At 38.0% G+C, this 19,035-nt stretch overlaps 1 protein-coding gene across 3 annotated transcripts; it reads left to right on the forward strand.

Annotated features, from left to right (window-relative positions):
- The first annotated feature begins 9 nt into the window (after positions 1-9).
- Positions 10-11,478, forward strand: ZCRB1 (zinc finger CCHC-type and RNA binding motif containing 1). 3 transcript variants are annotated; one of them, XM_074539842.1, is made up of 9 exons: positions 41-181; positions 1,157-1,237; positions 4,697-4,784; positions 4,940-4,968; positions 7,077-7,188; positions 7,275-7,382; positions 8,125-8,234; positions 8,340-8,415; positions 9,764-11,478. In XM_074539842.1, exons 3-9 carry the CDS (start codon positions 4,701-4,703, stop codon positions 9,893-9,895), a joined length of 651 nt encoding a protein of 216 aa, XP_074395943.1. In that variant the 5' UTR covers positions 41-181; positions 1,157-1,237; positions 4,697-4,700; the 3' UTR covers positions 9,896-11,478. The 3 variants fall into 3 exon arrangements, with proteins under 3 accessions (XP_074395942.1, XP_074395943.1, XP_074395945.1); XM_074539841.1 differs by lacking the exon at positions 1,157-1,237 and having other exon boundaries at positions 10-181; XM_074539844.1 differs by lacking the exons at positions 41-181; positions 1,157-1,237 and adding an exon at positions 211-689.
- Positions 11,479-19,035: the final 7,557 nt, after the last annotated feature.

The following is a 19,035-nucleotide window of genomic DNA, read 5'->3' on the forward strand; positions in this document are numbered from 1 at the left end:
GCTGCGCGTCGCCGGAAACGCGACGGGCCGGGGCGGCGGCGGCGGCAGGCAGGGAGCCAGCCGTGTGTTCCGGGCTGTTCCGGGCTGTCCCGAGCCGTCCCGCCCCGCCGGGACTGCAGCTGCGCCTCGCCGGGCCGCTCGCACGATGGGCTCCCGCGCGGGCTGAGCCCCGCCGTGACGGGTACGCGGGGCCGGGGCACCGGGAGGCGCGAACGCTCGGTCACGGCTCGCTCGCTTCGGGCCTTTGCGGAATAGGAAGGGTGAAATAAGCGGCTGGTCGGGGACGCGCTGTGATGTTGTGGCCCAAGGTGTTAATACAGCGTGTGGAATTCCTGCAGCCTGTGGTTCTGTTGCTTTAATGTCGCTTTGCTCGCGCTGAACTCTGAACTAGATGACGTGTCTCCTGGTGTGAGGAGGAATGGGTGTCGCGAAGTGAGTTACCCAGATCTGCCCCGCGTGGGTGAACCTCTGGGTGACACCAGATGCGATTGAACCAAGCAGCTCTTCTCCCATCTTGGCTGTGCTGAGAATCCCCTTAAAAAGACACTGCTGGAAAAGCTTTTGTGGGCTTTCCCTCTGGAGCGTGGGGGAAATGGTAGCATAGAAATGATGAACTTCTGAGGGCCCTGGGTCTCTCCAGGTGGAGGCAAATGAAGACAGCCCAGGCCTCCAGAGCACTCCTGACTTCTGTAGGTATTGCACATTTGTTGTCAAGTGAAGCAGTTACTGCTGTATCATCTTCATTCCCAGCAAAGTTTTAGTAAATGCTGATTAGTACTGGGGATGGAAATGGAGTCATATCATTATATCTGTCTGGAACAAAATTCTACTGATTTTGGCCAAGGTCGATGTGACACCTATATGTAATCTGGAAAAGGAACATATATGAATTCTAAGTGTTTGATAGATAGATAGTCTGGGCTGATGGTCTGGTTGCCCAGTCTTACTGTCCCTACATAAGCTTTCTTAGTTAGATCAGTATCAATCTTATTTTGATTCAAAGCACAGATCCTTTTTATGTTCCTCTTTGGCTTGAGCTGATTGTATTCTTTCTTTACTGATAGTGCTAATCTTATTTACCAACTCTTGATCCTATTTAATATTTGCTTGGTACTATTTAAGTGAGTATGAGATAAAACAGATTATTCTCTTACAGCTTGCTCCATGCCCCTTGTGCAGGGCAGAACTGCAGCAAGTGGTTGAGTGGTTGATACCCTTGTCAGGGACCAAGGAGAACGTGAGTTTGGTTTCATCCTTTACCAGACACTTGATTATTAGCCTGAGCCAAGCTCTTGCCACAACTAATGGTTTGTTGATTTGGGTCTAAACTCCATTGACACTATTAAATCAGGAAGAAAATACTGTACTTTGAGGATCAAGATAGAAACACTCTAATTGGCCTGAGCAGGAGTGTCTTGGGAAACTTGCTCACAAATCATTTGTACATACTTCACTTAACTTCACAAGTTAAGTCATGGAAGTATAAGTAAATTTAGGCTCCACTTGATGATTCAGAGGCATCTGAGCTGTTTTAGTGGTGTCCTCATGTGTTCTGGGATAGAGTAGAAAAGCCAATTACTGAAATTAATCATTGTCTTTCTGTGATATCCCCAATACTAATGACAGATGCTGCACTGGATCTAAGCAAAATGTATTCATGTACCTTCATTTTTCAGGAGACTTAATCATTGCTGACAGATGGCTGTTGTCAAAAAATGGCTTCTTTTAGTTCGAGTTGTTAGAAAAGACAAAAAAGATTGAATTCAAGAAGTCATTGTAATGAGACATAACTCTATTGTCAAAGTTAGTATGTGAAAGTGATAAATGAAGAAGGCTTTAATATTACAGAGAGGCCATTACATTAATGGGAATTGTGTGCAGTGGAGGTATTGTAAAGGCTTTTAGCCAATGCTTTAAAGTTGAGTAATGAAGGTAATACCTTGAAGATCAAGAAAGCCCCGAAAAGCATCCAGGGTAAAATAGAAATATTTTGATTTGTTGAAAAGCTCTAGCAGGATATAGCCTTGAAACCAGGCTGTACCTGACTTTCAGTTGAGTCTCCTGCAACAAGAAGAAAGCTGAGATGTTGTTTTTTGGTTCATTTGGAGATTTTTGTGAGGGAAGAGGATTTTTTTTTTCTTGTCAACTAAGCAGAGAGACTGGTAATCATGGAGAAAGAATGTGATGAAAATCTTAAACTTATATTGGACATTTCTATGAAGTTAGAAAATTCCTGAAGTAGCAGGACTCGCAGCCCTGTAATGATGAGCCTCCAGATGACATGTCTTATCTGGTGACTTAGCTAAAGCTGGAACTGGCTTTTTTCACTCCTCTGACTAGAAAACATCATTATAATAACTGGTGATAACCAAACAGTTGCTGTACTCCCTCTTGTATTAAAGTTGTGTCTGTATAGTGAGTCAGACATTAAAAATAAGCAGTACTTGCACAACAATCCTAAACAGTACAAATTGAGAAGAATATTTGGGCAGTTGGAGCAGCAAAACTGTGAAACCCAAATCTGTCCAGGGGAGTAGAAACAAGGTTCAACCTGAGCTGTCTGGCAGCCTGTGCTGTCAGGGTACAACTCTTTCAGCTTCTGGAAAAAGCAGTGTGCAGCAGGAAATGGTGATTCTGTAGGCTGCTTTCATTAATAATTTCCTAACAACTGAGCTGTTAGGCCAGTAGTAATCTGTGCATGATGTCTCACCTTCTCTGTGGAGGTTTGCACTGTGGCATTGTGCAATATGCAGGCTGACTGCTCTCCAGCCATGCTGTTCTCCCTGGTGCCTGCCCATTAAAATGTGGGCTGCTTTGCCTGATGCTGCAAGGTGCTCCAGCTTCTCTTGCCTTTTAGGCAGAGTGAAATTGTTGTATTCAGATACTTGAAGTTCACCTCCAGTGTTTTCTGGTCCACTGCTGCAATATATTAGCACTGGCAATGTAGCACAGTGTGGTGTTGAGATCGCTCTTCCTGAATCCTTCTATCCACTGTACATCTGGATAGCTGCACTTCAGGCCATCCATTCACATGGCATGTTGCCAAGTCAGTCTGGTTAGGCTTGTCAAGGATACTAATGCCAAGCAGAAAGGAATTTGGGATAATGAACCCAGTCTGCCTAACAGCAGATGCAATGTGTGGCCTTTATTGCAAATTTATTCTGTTTTCATTTGCTTAACCTTTATGTTGCCATTTTCGCTCATGCCAGAAAACAGTCTCTGAACATGAAAAACCTCAAAATTGAATCACTTGGAAACTGCCACTGCAATGAATTGTGATACAGTAAGCATGTAAGGAAAGAGAAGCAAAGCACTTGGACAATCAGTGTCTACTGGGAATATCAGGCGTTCAGATAACTAAATCATGAAATGCCAGAAAGTATCACCCGGATTAGAGTGTGATATTAGTTACTTTTGTTGGCACTTGGCCAAGCAATCTGTTCAGATTGGCTACCCAAGAAGTCCCCTAAGAAACTGTAATATGGCAGATGCTGATTTTAGTACTTAAAAGTTTTTATCCCCATCAGCTTCTGTCTGCATTTTTAAAATGAGGTAGTCTTGCTGAAGAAGTGGCTTGATCCTCAGTTGGGAATTGGCTGGAGGTGCCAGGAAGCAGCAATAAGGCTGTAGGAAAATGGACAAGGAGGTAGAAATTGGACTGTGTAGGGAGTGGGTTTGCTGTACTATTTGGTGTGGCCTTTCATAAGGGGTATGTTTTGATCTTAAATTTTACTGACTTAGCTCTTGGTCTGAACCATGGCTACAGAATGGGTCAAAGAGAATGTTTTGCACAGACTTTACACCTCTAAAAATTTTGGGAAATGTCCAAATGTGAAGAAAACCATTGACTTGTCATTTTCTAGTTAGTTTGATTACTCTTCACCTAGTATTAGATGATGTGTATGTGGTTATAATGGTAACCACATACCATTTTATTTTAATTGATTAATTGTTTCCAGACATATTCAGTTTCAAGAGCATAGAAAAGATTGGAAATTAATATGGAAAGATTGGAAATTTTCCTCCCTAGTCAGAAGGAGGAAGGGGAGTGCTTCTACAGAGATGCTTCTTTATGGTCAGCTCTGGACACTTGCAGTAATAGAGGAGTGCAGAAACTTGAGCAATAGGTAAGAGAGGAGATGAAAGCTTGCCACTTTAGTATCATGCTACATTGACTTAAAAATGTATTTATCTCCCTCCCCACAATAATTAGGACTCTGCTTTAGGGAAACTTTTTTTTTGCCCCCTTAACCAATTGTATTTTATTGTATGTTGAATGCAGCTGAGCTGATACTTGCATAAGAATCAGATCATGCTGGTACTAGTACAAAGGTCAGTAATTTGATATGTTGTCCCTAATGTTTAATAAATTGACATTGCTTGCTTCTTTTGGCCCCCAACCTTTCTAATTGCACAGATCAGCAGAGGATTATGGTAAGTACACTAACTTGCCAGATTTTCTTGACAACAGATCGACTCACATAGAACAAAAATATGTTTGGATCCAGGAGATGAGGAAGGAATGTGTGTCTTCTGTAGTCCATGAAGGCAAAGGAAATGAAAGCTGTGCTCTCCTGCAGCTTTATCATGGCTATCTGGGCTAGGTTTGAAATAAAATTCAAAGTCTTGAAACTATTTTTTAATTGATTTCTTTGTTCAATACAGTTTAACTCTTCTCTCTTTTTCCTTTCATCAGAAAAATGAGTGGTGGGTTGGCACCAAGCAAAAGCACAGTGTATGTGTCCAATTTACCCTTTGCTTTGACTAACAATGATCTGTACAGGGTAAGTTTTAAGAGATGCATTGTTTAGATTAAACTTGTTGACAACAATTTTGACTGTAAAATCAATACTGATATATAAGTTTGTCATGATAAATTTATTATTAGTGAAATGCAATTGTCTGTTGTTAAATCTTTTTATTTTGTTTTATATTTCAGATATTTTCAAAGTATGGGAAAGTTGTCAAGTAAGTGACCTGATATGGTCTTCTATTTTTGTACCTCTCATTTTAAATATTTTATGTCTTTCCTTCACTTGAAAGTCTTAAGCTTTTTGTAATTAAAGTATGAATGTGGAACTGTATTGAAGTTCTATTCATTTTTAATAAAGTATAAATTTAATTTAACAACTGAAAGTTCTTGCAGTTACATACATAATACAAGAATATTTGTGTTTGGGACAGGTTTTGCTAACCATTTTTGAAGAGCAAGTAGAATGTTGTTACATAGCATCAGTCTTTTCTCTGAAATAGTTGAAACAGTGTTCTTCTAGTATCATTCCCCTTTCCTTCACCACTGTGGGGCACAGTGGGTAAGTGTGAAACTGAGAACTTCTTATGTGAACTAGATGTCACAGTTCCCACAATTGCAGCGTGCAGTTCTCTGTGATTCTAGAGGGGCTGATCATTGTGACTGCTTAGTGTTTTACCTAAAGCTACATGTAAGGCTGCATTAATGGCTTTCACTATGTGGGGTATTTGTGACAGTATATGTGAATATCTGCCTCTGTGTTCAAATGCTAGAAAGAAATGCCACAAGAAGGAACTGACTGGTTTGTTTCTTTTTTTTTAATTGGTCAGAATAAGGTGACTCAAGTCTTCAGTTTTTAAATAAACCAGCAAGTATCTTCTCTAATTTCTAGTCTGTTGCAGTAACCTGTGAGATACAGAGTTTCAAAGTTTATGAAGTCTCAGAAGTGTGTTTCAGGTTACAAATAGCAGGAAAAGCAAATATATCCTGACTATTATGACTTCAACTGAGTTTGTTCAGTAAGAAATCAGACTTTCTATGGCTCCGAGAAGTTCCCGAGTTTTTGAAGATTTGTCACACTTGATTCTTTCTATTCTTGTGTTATTAACTGGTATGTTCAATATCCTGATTAGAAGTCTGACAGTCATACCAGGCTTCTGCTGGAATTCTCCAAAGAGTAGATTGGCATAAAAATTAATAGAATTGTCCTAAAGTCAGTTTGATTGACACTTGAACTTAATGCATGCAGTTGGACATGTCCAAGAGGCTTTGGTAGTAAAACAGTTAAGTTCAACCTTTTTGTGCATGTATTTGGGGAAATTTGAGATTTCTTTACTGCGTTTTTACCATGTGGGTCATCTGTTACTTAAACAGGTTGTACGTTAAGCCTTCTGTATTTAAGTGGGGTTTGGTTTTTTGGTTACTTCTTAGAATTTTGGCTTGCCCTGTGGCTGAACCTTGTTTTGTCTGTGGTGGACATAGGGAGGAGTGTATTCCCTACTTTTTTATGTGTACTTTGATTTTTATGTACATGCTCCCTGACATTCTGGTTCTCGCTGTTGTTGTTTTGTTAGGTTTTTTCAGGACTAAATACAACTGACACTAAGATTGAAAGAATTGAGGCTGTGTGGATTCCAGCCATACACACAACCAGGCCCTGTCTTCTAGATTTTTATCTTTAGGTTTTGTTTTACTGTTTCTAGATTTTCATGAACTTCTCAGTGTGCTATTGAAGCTGTTGATTTCAATGTTAAACTGAAGATTTAACTTTGCATGTCATGTGAAATAACACATGCATCCGTGATCTTTGGCTTTCAGTTGGAGATATTTGTAGAACAGTACTACATATAGGTAGTGTTTCTTGTTGTGAACCTGTTTAGCTGATTAGTCCTACACAAACATAGATTTCTCAGTTTGGAGGCAGTTCACACTGTGATTTTCATCAATAATAGCAATGGTTGAAAGATTACTCATTGAATTTTCCTTTCACCTCCAGTATATGTAGTTCCCTCCAGTTAGGTTGCTTGTAAATTTAAAGATTATGTTCTCTGTTCTTCAAGTCACCCAAGGGAATTAAGAGTGATACTAGTCCCAGAAAGACCCACATGCTTTTTAAAAATCATCTCCACTCTACCTCTAAATACATGGCCAGGTTAGCTGCTCCTTTGAATTTCTGTTTAATGAGGATTTTTATTGTTAAATATACTTGAACTCTTTTGCTGTGTAACAAAGGTAAGATGCCCCTAAGATTTAAAAGGAAAAAGAAATCTCTGAAATAATTTTCATGTGTTTCACTAAAATCAATAATGTGGTTATATGTTTCCAGAGTTACCATTATGAAAGATAAAGACACCAGAAAGAGCAAAGGAGTTGCCTTTATTTTGTTTTTGGATAAAGAATCTGCACAAAACTGTTCTCGGGCACTTAATAACAAACAGGTAAGTTGTGGAAAGTTTTTATGGCAGGAGGGTTGGGCTTTCAGTCCCAAAACATTTATTTACCTTTTCTTTCCAATTTTCTGTAGTTGTTTGGAAGAGTAATAAAAGCAAGTATTGCCATTGATAATGGAAGAGCAGCAGAATTCATTCGCAGGCGTAACTACTTTGATAAATCTAAATGTTACGAATGTGGGGTGAGTAAAACCAAAAATGTAGAGAAATGGACAAAGATTGTGGATTGACATAAGAATAACTTAATAATTGAAATAATACTAAATAGTAGTAGTAATAGTAGATGGTAATGAAAGAAACAAAGAGAAATAAAACCCAAGAAAAATAAGTGATGCACATGAAAACTATTGCAATGACTACCTCCTACTCTTTGCTTCAAAGTATCTGCTTTTGTTATATCTTTGGAAGTTCATGATTTAGCTGACAGTAAAATAAATACAGGAAACAACTGTTCTATATAGAAGTGAGTTTTAAATTTTAATTAATTCCTGACTTTTTCTGAACATAGTAATGTAGGACAGTGATATTTGGATAGTATTTAATGTCCAATACAAGTGTTATATTCATAACACTTCTTACAGCAAAAATATCACCTCACTCCTGTGTCCTAAATTGTTAATTCTGATCTTTCTGTCTTGTTTTGAATCTAAACCACGTGTAGTGTATTCAGTTATTGTAACAGACAAAAAAATCTACTGTGCTTGTAGCTTGTTCTGAGTTTGCAGTTAAGCATGCATACCACCACTAATCTCTCCATTTCCATGGCAAGCCTAGAGAAGAGTTTGTCTTCTGTGTGCTAATTCAGCATTCCATTTGTCTTATTAATTGCTCCCATTTTTTCCCCCATGAACTTCCCTCATTACAGGTTTTAATGTATAGTTGTTTGTAATGGCTTCTGTTAAGCAATATTTCTTTTTCTCCAAGGAAGCAGGACACTTAAGTTATGCTTGTCCTAAAAATATGCTAGGAGAGCGGGAACCACCAAAAAAAAAAGAAAAGAAGAAGAGAAAGAAAATAGTGGAGCCAGAAGAAGTGTATGTATATTGAGTTACATGTTACTACTTCTTTTAGGAAGCTTTTTCATACTAAACACTTAAATTAAAGATCTATAAATTTTTCTCTCTCCCTGCACAATGAAGTGAGGAGGAAGAAGAGAGTGAAGAGGAAGGTGAAGACCCTGCTCTAGATAGCCTCAGCCAAGCCATAGCTTTTCAGGTACAAAATTGAAGCATGGCATATTTATTATATTTTTTTAAATTCAACTCCCTTCTTTAGCCGCTTTTCAGAAGCTCTGATATACTTGCATATGTCTGTCTGCTCTATAGCACTTAGTGGTAGCAGTAATTGATAACTGTAGTTGGCTTCTTTACATTGCAGGCATGTTCAGTGGAATTTTGTTTGGGTTTCTTGCTCTTTCACTATTGCTGCATTTGTGTGTTGCAGCCTTTTTTCCCTTCAAGCTGCTTTGGTATTTTCTTGTGTCATCTCTGCTGTGATGCTCTGTTAGGTTTTTGCCCACAAATCCCTCCTTACTTTGTTGTCTGAGGAGACAAAAAAACCAGTCATGTATAAGTGACCTGACACATCCTCTGTCCTCACTGGAATGTCCTTGAACATTTATTACTGGGACACGTCCTTTGCCCAATACAGACCATCACATTCTCTAATTGACCTCATCTCCCAAAACATACTGAATGCATATTTTTTATGTAGCTAGCTTATCTAACATCTGTATTACTGTCTTTATTACTTCTTTATCTCTACATCCTTTTGCTTCATGAAACAGAACCAGCCTGACCTGATATTCAAATTTCTTGGGTCCCTGGGCAACATTGTTGCCTATGTGCCTGTCCCCCCACCAAAAAAACCCTCAAGAATTAATAACTTTGTTCTGAACGTGACTGTAATGAGTGCAGGACTTTTACATGATGATGTCCAAAAAAGTGATTCACATATTCACAGTGTTCCTCTCTTTCCCCAAAAACTCCACAATTGGAAATAAAACCTATAAAGGCAGGAAACATTGTCATTTCTATTGATGCCTCACTATCACCATCCAAAGATTTTTAACTGGTAAAAATAGGAAGCTTCTATTTAAACTATTAGTTGGATAACCTTCAGTAATAATCCCCAAAGGCACTCATTATGTGAATGAATGACTGCAAAGGACAATAGATAGAAGACTTACTAGCAGAACAAAGCTGATTCAATAACACCAGTTTAAAACATGAGGCATTTTTTGCTTTAGATCTCAGCTAAAGAGATCTGCTTAGATTTTTTGCTTTAGATCTCTCTATATTTTTGGAAGTTTGCCATGGGCAAAATTCCTCTTTTTGAGAATACATGATGGTCCAGGCGGCTGCTGTGGTGTAGAAGACAGCTTATGTGTGAGAACTACGTTCAGAAATGTTCCCTAGTGCTTTGATCACACAGTTTATCTGGAAATAAACCCTTGTACTTCTTTAACTTATTTAAGAATTTAGTCTATATTAAGAATTAGCATTGTTATTTGTAGTGCATGTTAATTTTTCTTAATCCCAGCTAATACTTTTCTTCATTACAGCAAGCCAGAATTGAGGAAGAGCAACAAAGATGGACACAGACTGCAGGGGAATCTTCCATTTCAGATGATTCAAAACGTCCACGGATTAAGAAAAGTGCTTATTTCAGTGATGAGGAAGAACTTAGTGACTGAAATAATACTGTTCTAAATGCATATATCAGATATATATAGTGTACATTCTGTAAAGTGCTACAAAGTGATCTGTAATACAGGTTTGTTTTGGTGTTGAAGACAGTGAAAATCATGGGGTTGTTTTATTCTGTCCCCTGATTCTCCCATCTTTTTATATCTGTGTCTCAAAACCTTTCATTTCAAGGCAACTTTTTAAGAAAATGATGTAATTATACACTTAAATCCAGAAAAGTATCTGTGAGAGTGCATCTTGCAGTTAGTGTCTAGACCCAAGTCCTAGCAGTGAAATGTTTCATGAGAGAATTTCTCAAGGCTTTTTTCCTAAGAGGAGTTCCTCTTAGGATGACTGTTAACACCACTGATGCTTTATGTGTTGGTCTGTTTGGAAGCAGTGCTTTAGTAGTACTTCAGTAGATTATGAAACTTGCATTAGTTCCTCTGCATAGGGTTGAATTTCAGCTTTAGGTATTATTGTCTTTTTACCATTCGTGCAGTACTATAATAAATTATTGTTACATCAACACCGTTTCTCCTGACTGCAGTTTGAGTGCTAACAGTAATTAGGGTTATCCACGGAGTTTTAAATACATTTGGATCTAACCTGGATCACATCTGAGCCTGTTAGCAAAATCCAAAAGGCATTGTTTCGTACATGCCTAAAAACAGCTTCCATGTGTACTTGGAACCGTCATGGTCTCTTAGCAAAGTGTGTTGCCACGTATTTTGCACATAAAGCTTTTCAGACTTTCTGTGTCCTTAGATCTCTCTAGGGTTCTAGGCATGCTGTCCTGTAGCTGTGATGGTTCCCAAAACCACAGACACGTGGTGGTAATGGTACCCATTTTATACTAGTGTGTAGTCTAAACTCTTCACTTTTAGGAAGCACAATATAAAATACATTCACAATTTCACACTTTGAATAAGAGATGAGCTGTCCTCTTTCTATTTTCAGTTCTTCCTGTTTGCTCATCAGGATTTGATTTTCTTCCAAATATAGAAAATGTAAATCCAAATATAACATTATGTATTCTTAATTAATACCAATTTATATTCAAAAATGTAACTGGGTGCAAAGCAAAGAAACATGCACATTCACCCTCTAAGCTAATATAAAGTAGTGACATTCAGAATATCCTTCTGGTGCCTTCTGTTGCTCCTTAAACACAAGAATTCAGAAACAAGAATGAAGTAATTCAAGTTCTTTCTGTGCAAGCTGAAGTCAGAGTAGGAAGGAGTATTGGCCTCTAGATACAGAAAGATCTTGGACTCAGTAATCCAAGGAATGTTTTTAAGACTGACTGACTTTTTGCTGAAACTACTGTATATTAAATCTGAAGCTTCCTTCACTGAATTTCAGGAAGATCTCTTAATACTTAACAGCTGAGAGCTAAACTGCCAGGCATATTAATAAATAAAAATCACTCTACATCATGTATGTGTGCAATAATGAAGCTTGAGGAGTTCTAAACTCTACTAAACAAGCAAGTAATGCTGTCAGCATGCGTTTTGTCAAATGTTAGGTTAGGGCTCAATGGCAGTCCAAAAAAAAAAACCCGAAAAAAAGATTATGCCACTACATAAAATCAGAGTTGGTCTTCTTCTCAAATACCATATTCAATGCTGGTTTTAAAATAAGATAGAAAACTAGAATTTGACAGAACCAGTTTGACTTGATCCATGACTTTGGTCTGGAAATATTTGATAGCTTGTAAGAATTAAGATTTCAGTGAAGTGATTAGACAGCAATCTTCCAACTTTTATTTCATTACACCTTGTAATGTAGTAGTGGAACTCACTGTCATGAGACTTTTTCAGGATCTTGGGGTCAAAAGGATTTGACTTACATGTGGAGCATGATATTTTAAAATGGTCAAGTCTGCTCAGAAATATCCTCAAATAAAAAATAAAATTGACATTGTTCTGACCTAATACAGTACTTTTCCAGAGTTCCAGTAGCTGAGGCGCATTGATGCATCTTTCTAGTCTGCTGCTTCTGCCTCACTGCTTTCCCCATAGGGTTTGGTTTTGTCAGCATGAAGCAGTAGCTCTGTCCAGGCTGTTCCAAATGTACCAGTGTTGTTCCTCCATGCTCTTTTGTTCCAAGCATAAAGTCACTTGAGGTAGGTGACATTGGAAAAGAAACATAAAAATGAACCTGCTTCTGTGCAGAACTGGGATTTAGAATTTTTTTATGTTAAATCATCTTCCTTTAACTGTTTTCTTAATTCTTAACTTCTGTTGATCAGTAATGTAGTTTTTGTATTAGAAGGCATCTAATGCCTAAAATACAGTCAAAAGGGAATTTCAGGAATAGGATTTTTGCACTTGTCTTCCTGAATAATTTTAAGTTTCAGTTCTTTGTTGGCAAGCTAACAAAGCATTTATAGGTGAGAAATTCAGAACACTAGCATTAAATAACCATTAAATTAGATAGCATAAGTACCTGTTCTTGAATACAAAGTTGTTTTCTAGAGCACCCCCAATGCAGCTGCTTCATTGTGAGGAAAAAAAAAAAAATAAGGCCAAATTTGCCAATAAAGTCTCTTTATGACTCTCAGTGTAGAGGGATCTGCTCCTGTTGATGCCTGTCCTCCCTCACTCTAACCAGCGTGGCTTCAGACTTCCACCTGAATCCCATCAGGGCTGGGGAGCAAGGGAAAGGGTTAACCAGGCTCCTAATTTAGATCAGGCCAAGAGGGTGCAATTAGTGTGCAAAGCTCAAGCAAGCAGTTGTGCTTTTGTCAGTTTGGTATCATAAAGCAGGAACAGCTGTTGGTGGCTCTGGGCCAGACAGGTGAGATTGGGTAGCCTTGTTATCAAAAGAGAGAAGAATAGAAAATGCCTTGTAGAACAGTTTCCTGTTTTTGTTAGAAAAACCACAGAGTTTTCTTCTGAGAGGTTTGTGTTCAAGCTGTATGTTTGGGGCTATTTTTAATACTTTTAGGCACTACCTTAGGCTTGCAAACTGAATTCTGGTTTTAGAGTATAAATAATATGTCCCTGATTGTAGAGAAATTTATGCTAAGTGGGAGAGTTTTGGTTTTTTTTTAAATAATGTCAAAATCTCATGTCTCTCTGTAAATATCTACTTACTAGATTTTGTCTTTTGTATTTTCAAAACAGCTTGAAAATTGTCCAAATATGTTCTGGGTCATAGGACCTCTCATCTATTGAAATGGCTAACACAGTAGTGTCTACAAAATCACTAGGAGATGCCTTTTATCTGTCCTTGGGGAGGAGGGGATATGGAAGTGGGATAAGGATGATTAGCTTAATTGATTATAAATGGTATTACTCATACTGTGCCTGTGCAGCACTTGTTAAAACCACTGCAGCCGTGAGACACAGGAGTAATTTTAGTCCATGTTTAGTAGGCTCCCACTATGTTTCTGGCACATTCAGGTTACTACTCTCAGTAGAGCAATAGAAAGGACTGTAAATATCAAGTACTAAATGTACCTAAATAGGTGATCTCTGGAAGAAATTGTAAACACTTTATCTTTGGCTTCTGGGTCATTGTGTTTTCTGGGATAGCCTTTCTTTAATCTGCAGAGATGACTGAATGTAGCATAGGAAGGTGAGCTGTGCAGGTTTAAAATTTTAAAATATGGTTTACATCTAGCTTTTCTAAGCAATTTAATAAGTGCTACTATGAATGTTTCTATTTTATTTTGTATCTGCAGTGTCAATGTGATGATATATTCCATCACTCTTCTATAAAAATATTTCAATAATATTCTTCCAAATGTACTATCTTAAAATAACTGGCATTTGATAGCTGATTGCTTTTTAGTATAGATTACAAAACCATTTTTTAGGTGTCCTTAAAATGCTCATCCTCAGCAGCTTTGTTTATCTTACAGATCTTAAGAGGGTGAGGGTTGTTTCCTGTAGCTGTTGAAGGCAATTTAAAAAAATTACTACACTGCTGCTTCTTTACAGAAAAAGGTGTAAAGTGGAGGATTTAATCACTTTTAATGTAGATGACCTTATTTCTTGTATCTGTGCTGGTATCTGTAAAACATATCCTAGTAGGAATAAGCTGAGGAAATAGTCCTTGTAAAGAAAGCAACATTTTTTAGGTTGAACAATTGTACAGGTTTGAGAAACAGCATTCCATCACTGTCAGGCTAACCCTGACCCTGCTGAGCATTCAAACAGAGGAAATGTGTGCTTATGCATGCATTTAATGGATGTGACAGGTAATGCAGCAAGTAAAGAGTTGCAGAAATTGTGGCAGTGGAATGTGATAAAAGTGTGTGAAACATTTAACCAACCCAGTTAGGGAATGTGGGTCACAGTGGCTTGAAGAAATACCACAGTTACTAATATGAGAAGTTTCCTGTCTGATGAATAGGGTGCTTCAGAGAATCAAAAGCAACTCTGAGGTTTTAGGTTCATGAAAGGCAATGGCTATGAACCTACATCAAGATGAGCGGATCCATTAAAATTCAGTTTTATCAATGTCCAGTTAAAGAGAATTAGAAGGCATCCAAATTTGGTTACTGCATCAAGCTCAGTGCAGTGCCGCAAAAATTGTCACTTGGTTGCAGGAGTAAAAATGCATTATTTTAACTACTTGTGTGGAGGCAGAGGATGTAGATGTGCTCTGTTCAAAGAACAGATGTGGCTTTGGAAGAAGGAGGGTCCCAAAATAGAACCAAAAGGCATATTAAAGACTCTGTGGGTATACTGTGAAGTTCCAAGGCGCTAAATTGTGTTTTTAGAGTGGGCTAGAACTGCTTGTACCATGTTTGCTTAATTGAAGAATTGGTGGTTTATATTTGAAAATTATCAACCTTTTGGTAGTACAAGTTTATACTGGTGTTCAAATGCTCAAGTAAGGAAGAGAAAATAAAGGAGGATACAGTTCTACAAAAGACCTCACTTGAGATGTATTTGATGTGTGAATTTGATTAGGTGGCAAAGAGCCATCTGCCCACGAAGCCTGGAGCCATGAGGGTGCATATAAAATGAAACGACTGAGCAGCATATGGCAGTTAGGAGAGATGAGAACATGCAGTACTTGGATGTGCTGCTTTTGAGTTCGTGAACCATGTATCTGGAATGAATGATTGTAGTCCTTGAAATTCTGTTCTTTCCAAGAAAGTTTTTGAAAATTTGTCAGCTAGGTTTATTTTCATCTGCTGCAACATAACATTCTAAAGGGTTTTTTTTACTGTAGGAGGCTTTCACAGGAAAAGCTTAACTGAGGAAACTTGCTTAATTAAAATCTGGAACACAGTTCTGTTCCAGGGTGGATTCTCTGGAGTCCCAAGCCTGGGGCATCCCAGAGAATGCAGGGCCCCAGGGCCTTATTCATGTTCATATCTAATTTAGCTGAAGCTGCTGGAGAATATCCAGAATTCTCTTCATTCACTGCAAAATTTAGGTCAAGCCCATGATTAAGTACTTGAGTTCAGGGTAAAGTAGCCCTTGAAAAACTTTCACCTTTTTTTACTCTGGTGTTATTTGTGCCAGGATGGTGGATTTTGTACTGTATTGCACACCTTTGAAATGGCAAACTGGTTGACAGGAAGGTACTCAGCTCTCTTGATCTGACTGTGGTAGGAGCACTGCACAGAGATTACTTTGCACCTTTAATAAAGGGACAAGGCATAATTATTATAGCAGCATTGTCTGGATGCAATTTCACTGCTTCCAGGGGCTGGGAGCCAGTGGAGAAGGGAAGAAGGCAGGCAGGGCAAAGAATGAGTAAGCAAAATATCCATCCAGAATAAGTGTGTATCAATGTTATGCTAAACATTTTCAGGTTTCCTTCTACATATTCTCCTCTTCACTGTACTTTAGTTCAGAGTTTATGTGGATTTAATTTACAGGGTTTTCTGGAGTATGTACATGTAATATATCTAACTGCACGGACTTCATTTCAGTCACATAGAAGTATGACATGGATTATATTAACGCAAATGAGGTTCTCTGCATCTTCATGTTTTCTTCATGCTTTAACTGGCTTTTCCTGGGGCACAATTGTCCCTGTCTGTTAGAAGAACTATTCTTTGTACACTTTCTACATAGGTAGATTCTGACATGGGAGACTTGAGTGTAAACAGCACAGTGTGTTTGTGGATATTAAGAGAATCTGTTCTGGGAAAGAAAGAATAGAGAGCTTCAGATGTGAGAAAAAAACAAATAAGGGAAATGGCAGGTGAGACTGAGCATTTTGGTATCATAGAGTTCAGCATCAGAATAAGGGACAAAAGGGAGCAAAACAGGTTGATGATAAAAAACACACATAGGAGCACATATGCCTGTAGCATTAATTCCCCTCCATTTAAAGAAGGCTTTTATAGGTAGTGAGTGATTCTGCATATTGCAGTGAAGGTTTGTTTTTCACATTCAACTCTGCACTCACTTATCTAGTTTTTCTCAGGTGCTAGACTTCACAGCAAGATGGTAAACATGGATGCAACTCAGCATTTTTTTGAAAAAAAAGGTAACAAATGACTCCTCAGTCTATCCTTTGTTACCAGTTATTGCTCAAGAGGGCTTCAGCCAATAACTAACTTAAAAGATCTAATGATGTATCTGAAAGCTGGTGTCTCTTAAACTCCCTTCACTGATGTCCTGTCCCTCCTTCCCCCATGGGATTGTACTGTTCAGAGCTTTCTCCAGTTTTTCAAGCTGTTGAGGTGGCAAAGTCCTCATGTCTGTCTTCACTTCACCAGTGATATGATTTATGTTGAGGGTTCTTTCCCTTCTTCATAACTTGCTATTGGTTCTTCTGCCAATAATGAACACTTCCTCCTTAGATTTCTGACTCTCAGATGTATAGATTTCCATTCTGTGCATTTTTTTGTGTGATATCCAGTGTGCAGACCAGCTTCAGGACATCTCATTGTAACTATAGCTTACCTGCAAGATGCTTTTTTTAAAAAACAACCTTGCTTTCCAGCTATGCTCTTCATTTAGTTATTCTGTCCAATTACTTTTCCACTTGTATTGTCATTGACTAAATTTAGTGTTTAAATAAAGGCCTAGGTTTCCAGCTGAAGGAGACTTTACTTGGTCATGTTTTTCCTTCAGTAAGCTGCTAGTATTGTGGGTTGTTCTGTTATCTTCTGTCTTACTTAGCTCATCTATTTTTAATTAATCAGAAAATATAAAATGTTTCAAAATGGAAACAACCCTAGCAAGCTCGAGTGAACAACTAATAAAAAAGTTCATCTTGTGTTTTGCCCTAAAATTACTTGTATTAATAATGAATAAGGAATTTAATTCCAAAATCTGTTGACTGGGAACTTTGCTGAGATATCTGTATCTCTCTGTTCCTGCAACGTATTTGGTATAGTTCCTTCACATAATATGAATGAGTTAAATTAAATTCACTAATATTATTAAAATATACATGGTCATTATTAAATGAATTGTAGCAAAGCCAGCAATGAATCGCACAGGTTAATGTTTGCTGCCATGTTTGTTGACAGATATATCATACTTGGGCTTCAGCTGATTAGAGAGGCCTAGAAACTGTTTCAAATGTCTAGACATATTCCTTTGGAGAATACTCAAGTATAAGTTTCATACATGCCTCCAGTCTAAGTGATAAATGCATTATTCATTCATAAGTAGTTTTAAAATGTGCATTTTGTGCCACAGTATTATGGCAGGCAGTATTCTTTATGTTGCTATCTTAAAAGGCTTATTAGATGTTCCACTGCTTTTTTTCTTTCTTTTTTCCCTCCTCCTTTTCAAGGGTTTCAGAGATCATTGCAGGAATCTGTTGATGTTTAGCAGAAGACATTTAGAATCATATCTTCAGTTCTAAAATAGAAAGTACTGTGATGAGGAATCTTTGTAATATTTGTAGATGACTTCAAAGATACTGTCTTAAGCTTATGCATTTCATTTATTGTACTGCAATTCACATAGGAACAAAAACAAGCTCAATGGCCCTTTTAGTAAAAACAAGCTAACCAGCAGATGGTTATTCCATATTTGGATTTATATTTCTATAGATCTGTAGTAAGGCTGCTTCCCAAAAGGTTCATATTTCTTACTAGCACTTCTACTGCTGAATAGTGGTTTAGGGAAACTGCATTTCAACTTAAATTTCAGTTACAGGAGGGAACTGAGAGAGTGGGAGGAGACATAGTAGATTGTTATCATTTACATGGCATTTACATAGTTTGTTAAGAAACATGAAAGCAAAGAAGCCACCTGGCTGAGGAGAAATGCCAGATAACTGGGTCATTCACTAATACTGGTTTCCCAGCCTACTTGTCTCATCCAGAGACAGTAACTCGTGTCACTTAGTAAAATTGTCATTGATACCATTGATTTTCAAATAGAGTCACAGGAAAACTGAAGCAGTGAGAAATGAGAAGTTGGAGCTCATGGGAAGTGGTCAAGACCAAAACACACATGTCTTCAAAAAGGCAGTGATAAAGGCATTATTGCCAACTACTTCAAAGTGGAATAAAATTAGGAGTGAGCTAAGAGCCCAACTTAAGAAAACTTCAAAGATGGTTAAAAAAAGAGGGGTGGAACCTTGTCCAGCTTGCTAAGTGTAATTAGCACAAGAATACAGATGCAAAATCAAAAGATCAGCCAATCAATCAAGAAACAATGATGTGTGTTGTGTAAAGATTGAAGAATAAGGACTATGTTAAGAAGGTAAAACCAGGGAGCAAAGTGATCCATCCTGCAACAGGTCTTGAGTGCCGCAGCTGGAAAACTGAGGTGTTTCATCCTTGGCAGAAGGGGCCCTCACTGTCAAAGCCAACTGCAATGCTAGTGAAAACCCATGAGAGTGAAAGCTCCTGCTGGGGAAGAAAGGGGTAGGGAATGCTTCAGTTGGTTAGATGTTGTTAAAGAGGTTAGGCCTCCATAGAGAACCTAGGCAATTTTAGGAGCTGTCTGTGAGAATTTACATTTACACTCAGATTCTGGTTTTAGAAAGTGGGAGCTGAGGAATTTCAGACCTGTGGTTTAAAAAAGATCCAGGAACAAAATTAGCAAGCAAAGATGTGAGCTGTAAAACAAAGTTAATATAGGCTCAAATCAATCTAATGTCTTTCTGTAGGAGCTTGTCATTCTTACATGTAAAAGAGAGGTGGTAGATGTCATTTATCTTGACTTCTTCAAGATTTGTGCTATTGTGACATAGTAACAATATG

The sequence above is a fragment of the Zonotrichia albicollis genome, chromosome 4 (genome assembly GCF_047830755.1).
Source record: "Zonotrichia albicollis isolate bZonAlb1 chromosome 4, bZonAlb1.hap1, whole genome shotgun sequence".
In the NCBI taxonomy this organism is placed as follows: Eukaryota; Metazoa; Chordata; class Aves; order Passeriformes; family Passerellidae; genus Zonotrichia; species Zonotrichia albicollis.

Excerpts from the sequence above, each read along its gene's own strand:
- ZCRB1 (XM_074539841.1), top strand. The coding sequence starts at position 4,701 with ATGAGTGGTGGGTTGGCACCAAGCAAAAGCACAGTGTATGTGTCCAAT. Across the intron at positions 4,785-4,939 it reads CTAACAATGATCTGTACAGG|ATATTTTCAAAGTATGGGAA; the intron begins GTAAGTTTTAAG and ends TTTATATTTCAG. Across the intron at positions 8,416-9,763 it reads GCCAAGCCATAGCTTTTCAG|CAAGCCAGAATTGAGGAAGA; the intron begins GTACAAAATTGA and ends TCTTCATTACAG.